The following is a 20639-nucleotide window of genomic DNA, read 5'->3' as shown; positions in this document are numbered from 1 at the left end:
TCGGCAGCTGTTACTCTCATGAGCGAGGCAGACAATAATTGTTTGAACATGCCAAAAAGCTGCTGTGTCGTTTATTGCACCTCAAACATTAAAACAAATCCAGAGTTACATGTTTCTGTACTTCCTCTAAGAAGAAAGGACAGTAACAGAAGATCTCTGTGGCTTCAGGCTTGATCGCCGTTCAAATGACAGCGTTGGACTCAGCTGGGGGGCCGCAACCCAGGTGTGGGCGGGGCAGGCGAAGAACCAGGAGGTGACGCGGAGAGGAGTCTCGAGTACCCGGATGTCAGCTCCGCAGGACGGCCACCGGAGAACCGGAGCAGGTTCACAAAGACGAGGAAACACGCTTACAGGTGAGAGAAAGTGGAGAGAGGACCGGTGTTGGAGCTGTTCGGACCGGTGTTGGAGCTGTTCGGACGGGTTGCATGGAGCAGCACCCTCAGCCCCTCAGCCTGAAGCAGGAAGCGCTTCCTCTATCTAACTGCTTCAGTTAACCCGTGCATTCACTGGTTCATTTCACCACTGTAGGGCAATATATTTAACTAACAACACCAATAAGTAGAAGAAAAGTGTTTAGAAATAGTTGAACTATTATATTTTTACAGTCTAAAGTAAATAAGAGTACTTCTCCCACCACCGGGTATACATTTACTGTTTAAGGTCGTACTTAAACCTGATCACATCTCTCACTTCCTGAGTTCACCCCGTGCACTCATTGGTTCATTTCATTACCGTCACCAGTGGCGTTTTTATATGTACAAAAGTGGTGGGGCACAACAAACTTAGATGTCTATATATAAGCTTCTGCAGTGACGTGCAGTGAGGTTCATGGCTGGTGAGGCACTGACTCTAGTCTTCAGGTTTACAAATATTATATTTTGACCTAAATCAAAATATAATATTATTTTCAAAAGCTTTTTTAGTCTGATGCTTCGATTAATTTTAAACAGACAGTTCAACAAAAGGATACCCAAAAAATGTAATTTTATCATTTAAATATTGAATTGTTCTCTCTTAGTAAGATCCCATTTTCAATAAAATGGTGGTATTACCTTGACTTGAAGATGAAGTCCATTTGCCTATCCTTCTGGACAAAAATCTCTATTACTTTTTTGTAAAAGTCCTCCTTATCTTCTTGTAGTTTCAAAAGTCCATCATAAATCTAATCGATAGATTTATGATTCGAAAATGATAAAAGTAGGGTAGACATGTGGATATTATCCGGCTGAACAAAACGTGCATTTATCTAACAGGTAGGCTACGTTTCCCACAGATCTTATTTGGAGCTATTTTCTAAAATCCTATGGAGAAATCTCATTGCTTTTTTGTAGAGGGAAACAATGTGCAGCTTACTTCCGGGTTTTAGGACGCGTCACTGCAACTCTCTCATCTCCTCTTCACACACTACACTTTTCGCGGCACACGTACTTACAGCCAATCAGCTCTGAATGATGTGAGATGACGTATGGTGGGGATGGCAGCACTATGCCCCTATGGTCATTATTTTTTTGCCACACACATTAAATTGAAAAATACTCTGAGCATGCGCAGTGTAGTTTTAAGACAGTGAGAGGGAGGGGCATGATCGGGTTCTGTCCCACATGGCTCTAAACCAGTGTTTCTCAAACTTTTTCATTCCAAGGACCACTTAACCAATAAAAAAACACTCGCGGACCACCTAACTCCACAAATATCAAAAAACACATCGTTTTTCTAGAACAGATTACAAATCGCCTGAAAATGGTACAAACAAGTGGCAACATGTGTGATGAAGGTGTTGCGCTCGGCTATATCATGCAATCGAAAGTGAAACTTAACCTCGCTCCATTGCGGAGATATTCCCGCGAGAGTGTGGAAAACTGACATTTATTTATTTATTTCAAATGTGAAATGTTACCAATATACTCACGGACCACTAGGGGGCGCTCACGGACCACCAGTGGTCCTCGGACCACACTTTGAGAAGCACTGCTCTAAACAGCTCAATAGGCACACACTGTAGACACTAATTAGAAGAACACAGACTACAACAGCAATGTACAGACGAATCAGATGATTAAACATGATCTTAAAATATATTATATATATATATATTTTTGTTTGTAATCATTATCTTTAATACTTTCTGCTGACACTAGGTGGGGCTGTGCCTAATGACCAGTCGCCACTGACCGTCACTAAAGATATTCAACTTAGAACACCAATAAGCAGGGAGGGTTACTTTAAAAAAGTCATTGTTACAATAACTAGTCAAATAGTAATACCTCACCTGACTGGCAGAGAACCCACTGCCCCCCGCCCTATATTGTGTAGTAGTGTTACCACTGACAGGTCTCTCTTGAAAATGAGACCTTGTGTCTCGATGAGATTTTACACCTGTATAAATAAAGGCTAAATAACAAAATACATATATATGGTGGTATTTTAATACGTAGGGTGGTATATAAATACACGTGGTGGTATATAAATACATAGAGTGGTATAAATACACAAGGTGGGATATAAATACACAGGGTGGTATATAAATACACATGGTGGTGGTATACATGAATACATATGGGGGTATATAAATACACATGGTGGTATATAAATACACATGGTGGAATATAAATACACACTGGTGGTATATACATACATGTGGTGGTGGTATATACCTATATAGTATATACATGGTTTAAAATGGCATAAATGGCTTCTGTATTGAACAGGAGGGAAAGTAGAAGTACTCAGATATTGTACTTGAGTAAAAGTAGAAGTACTCAGATCTTGTCCTTGTGTTAAAGTAGAAGTACTCAGATCTTGTACTTGAGTAAAAGTAGAAGTATTCAGATCTTGTACTTGAGTAAAAGTAGAAGTACTCAGATCTTGTACTTGAGTAAAAGTAGAAGGATCAGAGTGTCCTGCATTCAAAATGTTACTCAAGTAAAAGTAGAAAAGTATTCTCATCTAAATATAGTTAAAGTATCAACAGTAAAAGTAGTCATTGTGCAGATTGGTCCATTTCAGAATAATATATGATATGTTTTATAATGATTGATCATGAAAGTGTTCTCAAAGCTGGTAAAGGTGCAGCTAGTTTGAATGACTTTGTATACTGCAGGGTAGCTTGTGGATTTACTCCAGGTGGAACTAAAGTCTGATTTAACACTTGGTTATATTTTACATCATTCATCCACATCTGTGAAGTAACTAAAGGTATTAAATACATGTAGTGGAGTAGAAGTACACCATGTACCTCTGAACTGTAGTGGAGTAGAAGTATGAAGTAGCATACAATGGAAATACTCAAGTAAAGTACCTCTAAAGTGTACTTCAGTACATGTACTTAGTTACTTTACACCTCTGGTATTGAACTTATAGCAGTGTCCTCCCTAATCAAAGAAAGAGACAGAGCCGTTTCTCTCAATGAATCCAGTCATGGAGCCGTCACGCTGACTATTTTTTGGGAGGGATTATATTCCATATCACAGCCAGAGACCCTGCAGGTGACCAGGGTAGAACTGTTCCAACAGATCTCCCTATTAACACAATCATGCTTTATATTACAAGTTTGCTCTTGAAGCTTTGCATTATTGATAGCTGTATGGAAAGAGCAAACTTCGATTAAACTTCACTGTACGAAAAGGTTTTTACTCTGAGTTAAAGGGTTATCTTTTGATGTGCTAAATAGGATTTGGAAGTGCCGTTTAAATTCTGACTTCATAATATTACATTACATGTTACTCGTTAGACGCTTTTATCCAAAGCGACTAACATACTCAACACTGTGGGCAATCCCCACAGGAGCAATTTGGGGTGAAGTGTCTCAGGGACACAACGACATGCTGACTGCAGTGTGGTTTGAACTTGTGCTCCCTTGATCCGAACACCAACGCTCTATCCACTGCGCCACACACCCCCCCCATATATATATATATATATATATATTGAACTAAAATGAGTCAAAGCATGATGTGTTTTGTGTGGCTGTCTGAACAGAGGAACGTGCTGCTATCTGTCATAATGTGAGTCTCTTCTCTTTGTAGTTTTAATGGAGAGCAGCAGCAGACACTTTGCACACATCTTCATCTGCATGGTGGGAGCAGTGACAATACTCCTCGTCTATCTGTACCCGGACTGGGGCTTTGAGAGCAGGCATACACCAGCACCAGCATCACTGGCAGCACCAGCATGGAAGGATCCCGGGCCGTATTACGTGGCCTACCCAGGAAACTACAAATTCATCATGGACGACACCCCGACGTGTAAAACCAGGACTCCTTTCCTGCTCCTGGTGGTCCCGGTGGCCCCCGGGGGCGTGGCAGCTCGGGACACCATCCGGAGGACGTGGGGAAGTGAGAAACTGGTTCTGGGTCAGCGGGTCGAGACTCTCTTCATACTGGGCCTACCTTCAGGAGCTGATGCCAAGCAGCAGCAGGAGAAGCTCCAACTGGAAAACCTGCAGCACCAGGACCTGATCCAGAGTAACTTCAAGGACGGCTACCACAATCTGACCATCAAGACGATGATGACACTGGAGTGGTTGGTTGCGCGCTGCGACAAGCTGTCCTACGTCATGAAGATTGACGCCGATATGTTGCTGCACGTCCAGAATTTGGTTAAACTGTTACTGGATCCCAGCACGGCCAAACAGAACTACATGACAGGTTTGGTGTGGTGGCACAGCCCGGTCTTGAGAAATCCGTTCAACAAGTTCTACATGCCGAGATATGTGATTGCTGAGCCGGAGTACCCGCCGTATCCTCTGGGCATGGCCTACGTCATGTCCCTGGACCTGCCTGCCAAGATCCTGGCAGCCGCCCCTCACATTAAACCCATCTTCATCGAGGACGCCTACCTGGGTATGTGCCTGAAACACCATGGCCTTTCTCCCACCAACGCTCCTGAAAACACCATGTTCATGGTAGATCATAGGCATCCTCTGAGCGACTGCAGCCTCTCCAGAGTGATCGCTGCGACCACCACCAGCATCCCACAGATGACCAGTTACTGGGAGAGGAGCAGGGGGGCTAAATGTTGAACTATTCAGGTTTTAAAACTCTGAATAGTCTGTAAGGTTATTTAGCCTCATCCGCTGTTTTTGGATGTATTTATGCTGCCGATGCACAACATGTTCCATAATGACTTCTAACCAGGGGCGGCGGGTACTGTAGGCTAGGGGAGGCTAAGCCTTCCCAAATATTTGTGTCACTGCATCCTAGTAAAATAAAATTATAATGTATAATGTTGGTGTCTTTGACATAAGTGCTGTGAGGGTGGAGTGTGTGAGGAGGGTGTGTCACATCCATGGGCGTAGGAAGCATCCTGAATGTGGGGGGGACATTTTTAACGGGGGGTGTGGGGGTCCTCCCCCAAGAAAAAAAAAAGAAAAGATTTTCTGTATTCTGGTGCATTTTAACAGGTGGTTTGATACTTTTATGTGGCTATACTAGCATGAGGGAAATGATGGGTGCATTTTGTAATTTCATCCAGTAGTAAAGAAAGGAAACATATTTGATTATTAATTCAGAGCCGTCTTTGAATTAATAAAAAGCAGTTTAAATGCCCATTTTTTTGTGCATTGAGAGATATTGTTGTGGAGAGTCATTTATATATTATATATAAATCGCAAAATACATTTGTGAATCCTTCTGTGAGCATTTATTAATATTGAGACTGATCTGACTCCATACAGATGTTAAGTTCACCTAGGAATGGTATCATTGACTTAAATGTTGCTCTTCTGTCTATATTGGTCATATGATGATGCCCCTTGACTGAAATGCTTCCTGTTCAATATCCCCACTGATTTCCTTAACATTCTGGGATGAGAGTCCACATCACAATTGACTCTAAACTGTAATTTCCCTTTCATCACTCACCTCAGCAACGAACCTCTCTCCACTGTCCCTGTGTTCTGCCTCTGACTCACTCTCAAGCGCCTAGATGTCAAGAGAGGTGGTGAAGGTGATCATTATTTATTGAGCAGTATACTCTTTCACATTGAATCATAACAAGTCATACTGAATGTAAATACAACTGACTCTAAAGTAAGTCCCAGTCTGTGTCATTTGACATTTTGAAGACTCAAAGTCCCAAGCAGTAGGTAGAATATTAGCTAGTCTATGTAATGTGCGCAGAAAATAAATAGTTAACTGAATACTGGGATGGAAATGGCCTATAAGCACTCAGTAAAACATAAACACACACAAAAAGCTTCTGAATGATAAGAAGTATAATTAAAACATGATGCACATTATCATTTTGAGAGAGAGTACCGAAGTTAAAGAACTCAGAAAATAATCTCTTATCGAACTGAGGCTCCAGTAAAACACACTGACTGCGTCTCTGGACATCATGGTGTTTACATGAGCACAGAGAGATCGGGTTATTCATGTTCCCTGTTTACATGATAAATACTAGTAACCTGGCATTTCGATGCATTTTCTCATCTAAACTATTCAGTATTTGTATCTCTCTATCATGACATAAAGACGAAACTCCTCTCCAGAAGTGAGACGCTTTTGCCGCCGCCGCCATCACTGTTAACTGATTAACTACCAGCTGATGACTTCCTTTCCTATTCTTTGAAAAAAAATGTGTCATGTCCATGTTGTCTGGGGGAGAAAACATATCAAACCAAGAGATCGTCAGCTTTGATTTTCGCTGTATTAACAATGTCCTGAACATTTGGTGTGAGTGCCTTACCTCCGCTACCGGCATCGCTTCATACAACAGATCTGAGCTGTCCAACTATGGCAACACTCCTTGAACGCGCGCGCTATGGGAGAATCTGCCTTGGTACAAAGTAGCAGTGAAAACATGGTACGGAGTTTCATTGATTTGGGAATTCTCTCAATAAGCAAGTGGAATGGATTTGATAGTGAAGCACTGACACAGCGCTCTACAAAGTGCGGCGAGTGGAGAGACCGATTCACGGACTTTCCACATGGTAAAAGTGGGGGGGTCTAAACTAATCATTTGAAAAAGTGGGGGGGACTTGTCCCCTCATATAATGGCTGCGACGCCCGTGGTCACATCACCTGTGCCCTGTGCACTACGAACAGGGGCGGCGCCAGGGGGGAGCTAGGGGGTGCTGAAGCACCCCCCAGGATTGCCTAAGCACCCCCTAAGCACCCCCAAGAAATATGTGTTTTGTTTTTTTTTTCGAAAATTATTAATATTATTTTTATTAAATTAAATCAGAAAAATTATTGATTACATCAATGCAAATGTGAAACAAACAAATGTTTGACCAAAAACATAAAGCCAACACAGGTGATATGATTAGGCCAATGGCCAGCACCTATTATATTTTTGACCTACCCATAGGCTAAATTACTTTGTGACACTTGAGTGACTTCCTGTTAGCTGGAGCCCCACATTATTTGCTAACAGCAAAGTGACAAATGGATCGTTTTTTAGTCCTTAAACGTCCACATGTGGACACTCAATCAAAACCAACTGAAAGTGAGAGGGATTCTACACATAATAGGCCTCGTGAGTACAAGTAGCTTACTTCTGGGTCTGTTTCATTCAAGCTCTGCTCTGTGTGTGTGTGTGTGGCACGAGCCATTTTGTGTGCGTGCGCAAGCGAGCGAGAGCTCGCGCACCGGTGGGTATCTACCGGAGATCGTTGTGGTTAGCATCTGGTGCTCGCTAGCCAAGCTAACGGATATAAGGAGCTTTTTCAACAACAAGGTGGAGGGAGAACTCTCTCCTGTCAGACGGAGAGTCTCAGATAACCTCAGCTCAGGTGAAGTAAAGGACTCTCAGTGTTTAGATAGTTAACTTTAGTCTAGTTATCTCAGTGGGTCTGAAACGTTTTGTTTTAAAAGGGGAGTGATTTATCTAAGAAATAGAAAATCTGTTTAGAGTTCTGTTTCATATGTATGTTGAGAGATACAGTATATCCATAGATCTCTTCATTTTGTTCTCAAAGTGCACCAGATTGATGCTTTTAACTTCAATATTTAAAAAAAAATCTTCTGTAGCGCTGGTGCATTAATGGGAAACCCTTAATGTTTGAGCACCCTCTATGAAACGTCAAGCTACCCCACAGCACCCCCTAGAGAAAATCTCTAGCGCCGCCACTGACTACGAAGCCAGTTAAACAGACCTTGGATATGTTTGAGTTATCTTAACTAACCCTAACAAACGAGATCTCGCTAGGTGGTCCTACGACGCTGGTTATCAACTCGGTAAATCAAGCCAGCCAGGCTCTCTCCAGCTGAGAGCGCATTCACGTGAAAGGGGCGGGGTTAGCTACATTTGACCAATCACAAACAGGGACAAGTGTACTGACAACGCAGCGTCATACTTCATTAATGAAAAGTAAACTAATATTAGACACATATTAACTTTAAACATCCATGATTTAAACATATAATCCAGGATACAAGCCACATAGTTGCACCTGCAAGGTGAATATATAACAACTAGTTAAAAAATGAATAAACTACAGAGTGTTTGAAAACGTAGGCCTACAACAGGTTTATGATATCACTGCCCCGTCTAAGACACGAGTGGATCTGACTTTAATTACATTTGAGTTGAGTGTTTCGTCAACTTAATGTTCCTGCTCAAGATTAGATTCAGCTTTATTCTTATTGCACATATTACAGGTACTGAGACAACGAAATGCAGTTTAGCTTCCAACCAGGAGCAACAAGCAGTAAAGTGAAAAGTAATGTACACAATAGACAGAATAAAATATAGAATCAATTGAATGATGAATAAACAGTGAGGGGTATGAATACACTAGATCAGTGGTTCTCAACTGGTCAGGCCTCGGGACCCACTTTTTACTTGGTCAATAAATCGCGACCCAACATTTTGAAGCACTCAAATCTATTCAACAAAAAATCGTGCTGTAATATATGCTTTTCAGCATACAATATTAATTAAAGTGAAATACAGTGCATATATATCCCTTATATCCCTTCACAGAACTAAAGTATGCTTTTAGATGAGATAATGGAATCAAAGCTGAACTGTATAAAAAGGCACACATGCTGGAAACCCAACCCCAGCAGGGGGGTCTGGGGGGATTCTCCCCAGGAGATTTTTAGAAATACTAACATGAACTACGCATTCTGGTACAATCTGAGAAGAAAATAAATAAATCTATCACTACCCGACATATTAATAATATGTTATGCCATTGTTTGTTTTTCACTTTGTTCTGAAGCTGAACTTGCTGCTCCTCACTCCAACGCGCGCGCGCACACGCGCGCGCACACGCACACGCGCGCGCACACGCACACACACACACACACACACACACACACACACACACACACACACACACACACACAGTATTGTATTATTGTAATGAGAGAGGTTCCAGGTTGAATTGAGGCGAATATTTGTAATGTTCAGAGGTTGTTGTGTTTAATATTCATGAGAATATTTGTCATTGTTCAAATGATAATAAACATTAGCATAAAGCATATTTGTCCACTCATATGTTGATAAGAGTATTAAAAACTTGAAAAATATTCCTCTAAGGTACATTTAGAACAGATCAAAAATGTGAGATTAATTTGCGATTAAATATTTTAATCGACTGACAGCCCTAATAATAACATCTATCTATACAGGAGATATCACACACATTATTTACCGTAATAAAACATCCAACATGAGGAGCCAACTATGACAGTTAGACTAGTTTAAAATATTTAAAATGAAATGAAAATTATTAATTTTACAAAGTCTATGCTTTTATTATTTTTACTTTAATTTCCCTTTTTTCTTTCATACACAGTTTTAAATAGTTATAATAATATCACTAATAACAATGATTATATAAACTATTACTAGGAATGAAGTAATAAACCTAGAATTAAGTGTAATCAAACACTGCACACTATCCATATTACATATATCCTGTATATTTGACCATACTCAGGCTACTATACAAACACAGGGACTTCCAGTTGTGTATTAAACCACAACGACTGTCAATATAAAAGTGAAAGAGGGTCCTACAGCAGCCAGTAGTTGTCCTCCAGTCCTACAGGGTCACGTTGGCTTCCAGGCTGCAGGCCTTGGCGTAAGCCTCCAAAAAGTGGCAGTCGACCCCATCCACTGACGGGTATCTGCACAGAGTGTGTGTGCAGGCGCTGATGTACGGCTCTGGGTCGGTGTGCTCGTGACAGGCGGAGAAGGGAGGCTGCCTCATGAGATTACAGCTGTTCAGAGGGAAGAGTTTTCCGTGTTACATTGGTTGATCTAGCAGAAACAATGCTGCTTATATGCCATGACAAGACGAGGGTCTTCATGGCTCAGCTCTTACTGGTCGGTGGAGCGGTTGCAGTTGATGGTGCTGTCGACTGAGTCCTGGCATTGAATCTCACAGCTAGAGGGAGACAAAGATCACATTACATCTGAACCCTAATCCACATTATGACACATAGGTAAAATCAGTCAGACTGAGCGGTACCCAGGGAGGCTGAAAGAGGACTTCTCTGCAGTCGGGGTGGTGGTCCAGCTGGAGTTGGAGGGGCTGCCACACAAACCCTCTACAGCTTCAGGAAGTCCTGGCGGATGTGAGGGTACAATTAAAGCTATAATTCAGAAATAAATATGTAATATTCAGTCCAGATTGGAAGTACTGTTCTGTACCTGTCACATGTGCGCTGTTGCCATCAAAAAAGCGAGTCATGTTGGAGGACGGGAACATAGCAGTGACTCCAGTCTGGTCCTTGGAGAGCTCCACGCCGTGCATCAGCTGAGCTGTGCTGCTGAGCACCAGGGCTTCACCACCAACCTACACACACACACACACACACACACACACACACACACACACACACACACACACACACACACACACACACACACACACACACACACACACACACACACCACACACACACACACACACACACACACACACACCACACACACACACACACACACACACACACACACACACACACACACATCAACACAAACAGCACTAACAAACACACATCCCATAGAGGGTTTGTGATACACCACCATAAAGTAAACTCCTAGCAGGAAATGATCAGCACTGTTTGATCAAACACCCCCATAACTGCAACATGCACGTCTTTTTTTCACCAAACTATTTTTTGTATTTTTGATGACGGTTATTGAACCATTCCGTTCACGGAGCTCTGTTCTCTCTCTTCCCGCGGGACCACTGCGAGACCACAGCTGCCAGAGACTCCATTGGTCTCTTTATTCTAAGCTTCTCTCCTGGACGCGAGAACAACGAACAAAGCTAATAGTAGCCTACAGTATGAAGTGATCACACCTGAAAACTGGTATAAAAACCACAGGAGAACGGGTCGTGCTGCTCCTCAAAACGGGCCATGAGAGCGAACGTATCTATACGGCTCTAGAAATCTGACCCAGCCTCCACATAGATCTGGTTCTTGGTTCCAGTTCAGCAGTGCTCTGGTTCCTAATACGAACCAGTTTTGCTCATGGAAACAATAAAAGGACTGGAGAGCTATCGGGCAATAGCTCTGAACTGACCCTGGAACTGCTTTGGTGGAAAGGGCCGGGGTACTATAAATAGGAACAGATTCATCAATAACTGCAATAATCCTCAGGTGGATAATATCCTCACTCTCTCATGGAGGGTTCAATCACATGGGACACTTTATTCAAATCAGTCAGACCTTTATTCCTGATATAAAGAGCACATATTTACGTCTTGTCCGCTTGGCAAACCTCCTCGGGCCCACATGTGACATTAGAGAGGACTGAGAACAGAGTTCAACAGAGCAGGGCTCTGCGCTGGGCCCTAAGTTGGGCATCTCTGAACCCGGCCTTACAGCGCCACCTTGGAGGAGAATGGAGGTAATGATATTACACTTCAGTAACTACAGGCAGAATTTAAGATAGGGCAACAACAGACATGTTTTTTAATATTTAACTTAGAGGATCCCTTTCTTTGGGAACCCCCAGACCAGCTTACCTGAGACTCGGCATCCACTCAGGTCTCGAAAAGTAGTTGCATATGCAGGATCCTTCCAGGTATCCATCACTGTGCCACAGACTTTTGTAGACATTTCCTAGTAAAGGATTAAACAGAATATATTTGTATGTATATTATTTATTTAACAGGGACATTGCACACTAAGAACCATTTCTGTACATTTGCCAGAGTTAGCCAAGAGGCTCTTTTACAGCTGTAGTCCCTGGACAGATGTTTTAACCTTAAAAACACATTTAAAATAACAAGTAAATACAATCAGTAAAAACAAAGGTAACCTCAATACTGTAACAATGAATGAAAGTGTTCTATAGATGCCACTTTTGATATATTTCCTCCAATGTTAGGACATGAAGTAACAGTGAGAGCAGTGGTGAGCTCCTTCATTATTCCTGATTCATATTTCTAATGAACTCCTTTGTCCACTTGAGGGCAGGAAGGAGCAGAAACACCAGCCCCTGGTGCTGTGAGTCCAGCCTTCCCCTGTTAGCTCTGCATGCTAGCAGCTAAATGTGTCACTGATACTAACTCTCTTTGTCTTCATGCTAACACATGATGCTGAGTGACTTCTGCTTCTTGAAACTCTAAGGCTGTGTATGACATTATTTCTGACACCTATCTCTGTTTAGAAGTGAACATAAGAAGAGAGTTTTAAAACGAGAGGCTTAGAGGAGCAAACAGACTGCACTTTATCTTCTCCATTCACCTATCCATGCTGAACTAAAAGCTTGTTCTGTATTCATATGAATTATGTCTGATAGTGATACAAAGTAATAATGGATCAAACACAGTCTCAGTTCTCATTTCTCGGGGGTGGTTAGGGTACAGAAGTCTTCTCAGGGATCAGTTCTCATTCAGAGTGAGTGTAAGGAAGGCTGGAAGACAGCAGCTTTCTAACATAAAGGATTTAGGATATGAGTTTCCCTGGCACACAGAAACAAACAGGAAAACATTGCATTGGTATCGGGACCTGACAAATTGCAACTCTAAACATCGGTGAGGCTGAAGGGTTAACAGCCTCATGTCATACTTACTAAACTAGCAGAAAACAGACGGCCAGCAGCATGAGTTGTATGGCAAGCAGCTTGTAAACCATAATTGTAGAATCCCCATTGCAGCTGAAAGCAGGAACAGAGAGAGAAATAGTAGGAAATGCTTCCAACATTTTACAAATAAACTTAGATTTAAAGTTGTCTTTGCCACACAATGTCTTTGAAATGTTCATTTTGTACAAACAGCTGGACAGCCGGTCAGTGTGTAACAGGGATCGGATCAGGACTCACATCATTTGTAGCACCACTACGGAAATGTAAATAAATTAGACCCTGTGCCTGGGTTTGGATGTTAACAAGAGAAGGGTTAGGGGTAAATGATCTCTTGTGTATATAGTAGTTCAGTTTGTTTGAAGCCACCCCGTCGCTGGTCACCATACAATCAATGTCGTCCTCAGATGCGTAATTTTTTAAACAAACTTCAACCTTATTGCCCATCTTCACCTGCAAAAACAAAAAGGAACTACAATATGAAGGCTTTCAGTCCGAAAAACAACATCGTTTCATCTCCTCAAATGTTTGAGCTGCAAGGTGTGCTTTTAGCTACGGAGAAAAAAGATAGGATCAATTATGAGATCAAAACATTTCTCTCACTTTGGAAAAAATCTTTCTACAAGCCACTGTCCAACAAGTCTTTATGTCTCCTTTCATACAGAGACACATGTGGAATCAAAGTCCATGAGACGCGTCCAGCTGCTTCAAACCACTTCCTGTTGGCTCTAGTAATGATCTGTCCCCACTCCATTGAACTGATCTGATCGCCCCTTGGTGCAGGAGGTCACTGGTTCGAATCTAGCGTCGGACGATCAATATTTATTTTTGTGTGAATGAATTTTTTTGAATGGAAGAGGGGAACCAATATTTATTATAGAAATGCATGGTCTGACCTTAACATGCGTGGTCTCAGTCTAAGCGTCTTTGAGTGGTGAAAAGTGCTATATAATTAAAATGTATTATTATTATTAAGCAGCTTTGTAGGAGTGTGTAAATGAAGTCTCCAGGACTTTGCAGAATTCTAAAGAAATGACCAGAAAACTACTTTGAATCATTTAAAACCTTTATTTAAAAAAGTTCTTTAAAAAAAAAAACGTAAAAATACACAGCACATTGAAACTTTGTGCATTTAGAAAAACAGTAGGATACACATCTTTGTGAGTTCTCTTCGCTACACGCCTTGGCCGCTTTCTGATGCGATAGGATACTTTGTGGGGGCTCTTCTTAAGGGGGGACAACAGGACCCTGCACTTTCTCTGTTGGCACAAAAAAAGAAAAGCAATTTTTAATGAACTTGTCACGTTGGGATTCATTCATTGTCATATTGTGCTATTTTAACAGTTTTTAATCTCAAAGAAAATCAAAATCTTTAATGCTATATTTTTTTAATTGTGAGATTTTGACTACTAACCCGGCTCCTTGTCACCGTTGGGGTGCTCTTGTTGCAATTTATCGCTCCCTCCTCCTCTTTGTCCTCCTCTCCTCTCCATCGTCTTTGTCCTCTTCTCCCTCCTCCTCGTCTTTGTCCTCCTCTCCTCCCTCCTCCTCCTCATCTTTGTCGTCCTCTCCTCCCTCCTCCTCCTCATCTTTGTCCTCCTCTCCCTCCTGTTGGATAATAAGACAAAACAGTTATCTATCTATACACTGAACAACAAATTGGTAACTAGACTCTTGTCTTTTAATTACGTCAGACTGAGGTGGGGTGCTCTCTTGCTTCTTCGTACTCACCGCTCCCTCCTCCTCCTCCTCCTGTGCCTCTTCAAATAGCTGACGACCTTTCCGTGTCTGCTCCATTGTATAGTATGTGTCCGACGTCTTTGTGTCATGGCACATGAGACGTGCCATTTTTTTCCATTTCTGGGAGTGTTCCCCATGTCTGTCCCTGGCCTGAGGCAGACAAAGAAATAACAGACAAAAGAGCAGAGTGCAAAGTTTAGGTGAGGTAAAAGTGAGCACAGTAGATCAGTTACAGTATTACATTCGTGTAATTTCACTTACAAAGGTTTCCACGGCGCTCCTCAAACTGGTGAAGGTAGCTTCCCCGCTCAGCTGCATGTTTGACCAGGCACTCTTGAGGTAATTGTTCAGGTTCATGTCCTGGCTGAAGGTGGTGTTAAAAAACAAGAATTTTGACACTTCTTCTCCTCCTTTGGCCCACTTTTTTTTCAGACTGATGATGAATGAGAGCCAGCCGTACTCTTGGTCAGTGAGCAGCATCGTGGCTGTCCCAAAACTCTCATTCGTCTTTTGCTCCTCCACCTATTTCGAATCATAATCACAATTAAGGTTACACATACAAGGAATGTGCCTTGAATATACTTTGAAAAATGAGTAGAAATCAAGTGTTTACTTTGATGAGGTAGTCATTCTCCTTTGGTCCGTACACTGCCTTGCTGACCTGCTCGTCGGTCAAGTTAAGAAACACTCCGGCTTGGTGACCGTAGAGAGAAGCCAAGTAAGCGAGGACTAAGCCAAACAGTTTATTGCGGTCTGTTGTGGTGTGGTGCTTTTCCAGTTTAGCTGCAATGACAAGAGAAATAAAATATGTATTATTTCATCCGTGTATTTGAATTGCTACATCAATGACATTAATTATAACACATGTATTGTAACGTACAGATGACTTTGGGGATGGCCACCAGTGCCAATCTGCGGCACTCCTGGAGGTCCTTGATGGAATGCAGTGCGGCATCCTTTTTTTCTTTGACCCTCAACTGGTGAAGGACCACAGGGCGGTTCCAGGACTTTATTGAGGCCGTCAACTCCTTGATGACCCTCTTCAGATCATTCTTGTTGATGCTCGAGGAAGGAGGTGGCATCTCTTGGATAAAACGGAGAAACTGTCGCACATTTTTTAAATAGTTCAGGGTCGTTGATAGCGCCAACTTACTTCCCCTCAGAGACTTCACCCATCTACAATACAAAGACATAAGCACAAAGATAATCATTAACCCTCATGTTATATTCTTTTTTTATGTAACAGCAATAATATTGTACTGTGTAGTTTTTACCTTTTATTACCATCAATTCAATCAATATTTAGCGCAATTGTGATATTGACCTGTGTGTGTGTCTGTCTATCTGTGTCACACATGGGACAACACTAAAAATAAGAGTCACTTACTCCCGAAGACGGTCCACATCGCACAGGAATTGCAGTCTTCCCAGCTGTGTCTTGTCCCGGATCATCCATCCTACGAATGTCCTGATCCTGTTCAGCTTTGACTGCACATTATTTAGGAGCTTGGGGGAAGGATCAGGTCCCTCTTGCATCTTTTTAAAGCATTCCAATAAGACGTCTGAAAAAAAGATAGGGAAACAATCTGTTACTAGACGACTAACAAAAAATGTATCTCTATAAGGATCATGGCATTTATTCTACCAGCACCCACTGAGGTCCGGGAATTCCGTCGACCGGCATGAATAGAAGGGGCCCGCTTCCGATGTCTGGAGGGCCGGCGGCTCTGCGGGTCCAAATATCTGCATTTGTTTCTGTAACTTCACATATTTGCGCTGCAGCGCTACGTAGGACCTTTTCAATGTTCTGTTATAGCCATGGGCTACTTGGAGTGCATCATTCATAGAAACAATTGTCCTCTTTAACTTGGCCACCAGGCCTTCTCCCTCCTCTCCCTCCTCTCCCTCCTCCTCCTCCTCCTCCTCCTCCTCCTTGTCCCATTCCAGGCCTGAAAAGTGATGGAATATAATTTTGTTATTACTTAATATTGTATAACTCATGCATATGGAATACGAAATATGACTCAATTATCAATAAATAAATGCATAAATAAAATAAATATAATACAAAATAAAACGTTCAATAATTAAATGGATGAATCCAATAATAGTATAAATTAATAACTACAATTATATCATACTGTTCACTACAGAGGACAATACCATTTCCATACAAAACATTAATCTGTTTAAATTCAGCTAAACAATATTTCAGGGCTGATAGCCAAAAGCCCAATGTTACACGGAAGGACATAGTCTTCACTGTGCATAAGATATTTCTGTGCACATGCTAACCGCTACCCGCTAAGCTAGCCGGGCACATTCAGGGCATTTTTCAATAATTCTAAACATTTTAAATACATTCTGCTAACACAAGACTCACCGCTGATTGCAGCAATTGTTAACAAAACATGAATCGTTGAGGAATCACTGTGTGTAGACGCTAGCATCAATGTAGCTACTAGCATCACAATAGCCATGTTTACATAGGTACTGCAGCCTGCTAGGATTTAACACGCGGAATTAACACACAAATGCATACCAACAAAGTATAAGTACAATACCTTCTGCCTGATCCAGGTCCAGTCTGGACACCATTGGCACCGTCGGATTGGTTGCCCTCAGCCCCGCCAACGTGTCCAACATTAGACGTTTCCTGACAACTTTCAGTAGCTTGTCTTTGGATGCAGCAGAGAGTTCTTTGTGGGTATTCATGTGGCGGTCGAGACGGGTAAATGTACCCTGAACACATGACGGGACTGGGCACTTATGTAACCTCACAGAAATCTTGCCACCAGCCAATTTAACTAAAAGTTCCCTTTCATCCTTATTCCACGCTTTGTGAGTGACTAATAAATGTTGATTTAAAGCCGTGTAATCCTTCAGACACATAGGGCATGTGTTGACCATAACTGAGACAAAAAATCCCGTTACTGTTGATTTTTGTTGAGTAGAAGAATATCAGCTGTTCTCTTCGAAGTGTGTCTCTCGAAAATGAACGTGCATCTTCTGCATCTTCTTCTTCTTCTTCTTCTTCTTCTTCTTCTTCAGTGTTTATTGGCGGTTGGCAAACCAACTTGTAGGTGCATTACCGCCACCAACTGGACTGTAGTGTGGACAAGAGACTATGCAGAAAACAATAAACAAAACAAACAAAACAAAGAACCAAAACTCTAGATTATTTTAAATGTATCAATTTCTCTTAGAAATGTAATAATCTCACAATATATATTGCCTGATGTTTTCATGGGAGCCTGCCTGCAGACCTCCACTCTCAGGACAGTTCCGGTGCAGACCTCGGTTGCGTTCCGATTATCCAAAAATCAGGTCCTAAATTCTAACCCTATCTCCTATTCCTTGACCTCTGAGTGAAACGTCACGGGGTTAAGGGATAGTGGATAGGAGAATTCAAAAGGATTTAGGAGAAGAGACCGCGGTACTTTAGAGAATCCGAATGCACTTTCACTATCCGACGTGTTTATGATGCGCCAGCGGACGTCATGAATGTGCGTCTGCTGCTGTGGGGAAACTATGGGAACTACAGTTTTCTATACAGCGGACAACAACATGGATGTTTAATAAGAACGAGGGACTACTGTAAACTCATCTAGAGACTCTGCTCCGTGCTCTGACGCTGTTGCTTTATGCTTTATGAACGGGGACAACAGAGAAACATATTCTTCATGACCAAAGTTGGAATTGAAATAAAAAAGGAAAGTGAAACGTATGCTCGTCACCCTCTCCCTCCGGTCCACATTAATACAAATGATCCCAATACGTATGATTGTATGAACTATGAAAAGATCTTAAAATCAATACAAATGTATTTATTATAAACGTTAGTCCTTAACATCTATCACTGTGTATATCACCATTCAAACATCTTTTAAAAGTTGAACAAACCCCACACAGCTCAGTAAAGACTGTGAAATGTTGACTTTATTTGATCATTTCAGTAAAAACTAACGTTCATATTTCTCTTTTTGATTATAATACTGATGAAAGTTCAGAAAAAAGCACTTTGGCAATTTACCACATAGCCTACGTTTTAAAATGCTTAATAAGCACCGTAACTTCCATGATATCATTTCTCGGTCATAATCGGTTGTTTCCGTGAACGGCCGACTGTTGTGTGACGGCAAATGCTGTGGCTGCAATGCATTGTGGGGCAGCATTTTCTCCTCTCCTTTCGGTTAGGGAGGTCCAGTGGTTCCTAAGCTAAAGGAGGTTATAAAGGAAGTTTGAAACCTCCTTTCCTTTCATTTAGAGAATTGGAACGGCACTTATCATGGCTGCCAGTGACGTACTTCCGGGTCATTTCACTCCGTTAGGAAGGTTCGCACACACACAACATAACAGAAATAATATCGATAGCAGTTTCCCTAGCAACCACCTTGGAAACAATGAAAACGTTGTATCGACACAATTTCCTGAAGTAAACTTCGTAATAACCAGCAAACTAAAGATCATGTGCATCAACTGCACACATAATCTGAAATAACAACTCATATTTCTCGCATCAAATGACATCAAAACGCATTTTAATGGCCAAACTAACTTTAAAATAGGCATTTTACACCGAGAATAAAACGAAGTTCGGCCATGTTTTTTTTTTTTCTGCAGGAAGAAATGTGGAGATCACGTGACATAGACGCCAGCCATTGGAATGAATGGTGAAAAAAAACGTAGGGATCTTACAATTTCAGAGGGGTTTTTGCAGAAATACTACGTCCTACGTTGTGGACCAACGTAGTTATTACACGTTTTTTTATGAGACTGAGTTGGACAGACGGGTCTCAGTTGGTTTGGTGACCTCTGCTTACTTTTAATACTTACGTAATTTCAATTCCCCATTTCAGCGACCATAGGGAGGGGGGGGATATATCCAGTCTCTGATTGTGTTATTATGAGAGTGCTCTCATACTTTAAATTGTATATTGTGGTGACACGTTATTGGACATAATTCACCTTGCTTATTGTGTTGCCACACGGACCCTTTAGTGGGGAACACCTGTAGCTTTAGCTGCCATTCCTGCTAGCTCATCAGGCAGAGCAGTGCATGTGTTAACCTCTCTGAAAGTAATGGATAATAAAGATTGGAACTCCATTCTTAATACACCGCCTCCGACTCTCTTTTCACGGCACTACACTGGTGACCCTGACTTTTCCGAGAAAGTTTCCGGAAAATTAACGAACATGGCTGAGCGCGATGTTTTCATAAAGCTGCCGGAATTCTGGGAGCACGCCACGGAGGCATGGTTCGCACACGTGGAGGCACATTTCGCCTGCCGACAGGTCCGTGACGGGGACCTAAAATACTACCATGTGGTAGCAGCGCTGGGGAGCTCCACGTCGTCCAGGTTGGTGGGATTCATCGCAGCCCCCCCACATCATGGCAAATATGAGGCGATTAAGGCCCTTCTCCTTAAGACATTTAGCTTATCTGCTAAGGAGAGGGCCCGCCAGATACTTGACATTCAAGGCCTAGGAGACAGCAAGCCATCCCAGCTAATGGAGAAAATGCTAAATCTGCTAGGGGGGGAAGATCCCCGGATTTTATTCACGGAGATTTTCCTGCGTCACTTGCCTCCCCGGGTACAGACGGCGCTGGCCAACACGCCTGTCACGGAGCCCCGTGCTTTGGCTGAGGAAGCGGATCGTTTTTTCCTGGCTACACAACAGCCCGGGGCAGAGACGTTAGCCGCGACGCTCAGCGGCCCACCGGCAGTCAAGAAAGCGTGGCGGAGGCCGGACACGGCTGTGGCTAGCCGGCGTGGAGACGCCGGAGAGTGCGTTTACCACGCACGTTTCGGGACAAGGGCGAAGAGATGCATCGCTCCGTGCAGCTACAAACCCCCGGGAAACGGAGGGGCCGGCGCTCAGTAGTGGCTCTGAGCGTCGGC

The 20639-nt window shown here is 42.3% G+C and overlaps 3 protein-coding genes across 7 annotated transcripts; 1 reads left to right on the top strand and 2 right to left on the bottom strand.

Moving 5' to 3' along the window:
• Positions 1–246: 246 nt before the first annotated feature.
• Positions 247–5381, top strand: LOC117552653 (beta-1,3-galactosyltransferase 5-like). The gene is made up of 2 exons (XM_034226233.1): positions 247–353; positions 4026–5381. The coding sequence occupies exons 1-2, from the start codon at positions 284–286 to the stop codon at positions 5018–5020; spliced, it is 1065 nt and encodes a 354-aa protein (XP_034082124.1). The 5' UTR covers positions 247–283; the 3' UTR covers positions 5021–5381.
• Positions 5382–9529: 4148 nt separating this feature from the next.
• On the bottom strand, positions 9530–10745 carry LOC117552652 (von Willebrand factor-like). The gene is made up of 4 exons (XM_034226232.1): positions 10609–10745; positions 10427–10523; positions 10280–10342; positions 9530–10175 (listed from the first exon to the last, which is right to left on the bottom strand). The coding sequence occupies exons 1-4, from the start codon at positions 10709–10711 to the stop codon at positions 9998–10000; spliced, it is 441 nt and encodes a 146-aa protein (XP_034082123.1). The 5' UTR covers positions 10712–10745; the 3' UTR covers positions 9530–9997.
• Positions 10746–14044: 3299 nt separating this feature from the next.
• Positions 14045–17851, bottom strand: LOC117552651. 5 transcript variants are annotated; one of them, XM_034226228.1, is made up of 10 exons: positions 17781–17797; positions 17301–17747; positions 16392–16685; positions 16124–16298; positions 15617–15912; positions 15350–15519; positions 14998–15258; positions 14686–14886; positions 14411–14604; positions 14045–14255 (listed from the first exon to the last, which is right to left on the bottom strand). In XM_034226228.1, exons 2-9 carry the CDS (start codon positions 17644–17646, stop codon positions 14449–14451), a joined length of 1899 nt encoding a protein of 632 aa, XP_034082119.1. In that variant the 5' UTR covers positions 17647–17747; positions 17781–17797; the 3' UTR covers positions 14045–14255; positions 14411–14448. The 5 variants fall into 5 exon arrangements, with proteins under 5 accessions (XP_034082119.1, XP_034082117.1, XP_034082121.1 ...); XM_034226226.1 differs by having other exon boundaries at positions 17301–17851; XM_034226230.1 differs by having other exon boundaries at positions 16392–16463; positions 17301–17851.
• Between the last annotated feature and the right edge of the window lie 2788 nt (positions 17852–20639).

Source organism: Gymnodraco acuticeps, unplaced genomic scaffold (assembly GCF_902827175.1).
Source record: "Gymnodraco acuticeps unplaced genomic scaffold, fGymAcu1.1, whole genome shotgun sequence".
Classification (NCBI taxonomy): Eukaryota; Metazoa; Chordata; class Actinopteri; order Perciformes; family Bathydraconidae; genus Gymnodraco; species Gymnodraco acuticeps.
This window is presented reverse-complemented; position numbering and strand designations above follow the sequence as displayed.

Excerpts from the sequence above, each read along its gene's own strand:
- LOC117552653 (XM_034226233.1), top strand. The coding sequence starts at position 284 with ATGTCAGCTCCGCAGGACGGCCACCGGAGAACCGGAGCAGGTTCACAA. Across the intron at positions 354-4,025 it reads ACGAGGAAACACGCTTACAG|TTTTAATGGAGAGCAGCAGC; the intron begins GTGAGAGAAAGT and ends TTCTCTTTGTAG.
- LOC117552652 (XM_034226232.1), bottom strand. The coding sequence starts at position 10,711 with ATGCACGGCGTGGAGCTCTCCAAGGACCAGACTGGAGTCACTGCTATG. Across the intron at positions 10,343-10,426 it reads TCCTCTTTCAGCCTCCCTGG|CTGTGAGATTCAATGCCAGG; the intron begins GTACCGCTCAGT and ends GTCTCCCTCTAG. Across the intron at positions 10,176-10,279 it reads TGCAACCGCTCCACCGACCA|CTGTAATCTCATGAGGCAGC; the intron begins GTAAGAGCTGAG and ends CCCTCTGAACAG.
- LOC117552651 (XM_034226226.1), bottom strand. The coding sequence starts at position 17,646 with ATGGTCAACACATGCCCTATGTGTCTGAAGGATTACACGGCTTTAAAT. Across the intron at positions 15,913-16,123 it reads GATGTGGACCGTCTTCGGGA|ATGGGTGAAGTCTCTGAGGG; the intron begins GTAAGTGACTCT and ends TTTGTATTGTAG. Across the intron at positions 15,259-15,349 it reads AGAATGACTACCTCATCAAA|GTGGAGGAGCAAAAGACGAA; the intron begins GTAAACACTTGA and ends GATTCGAAATAG.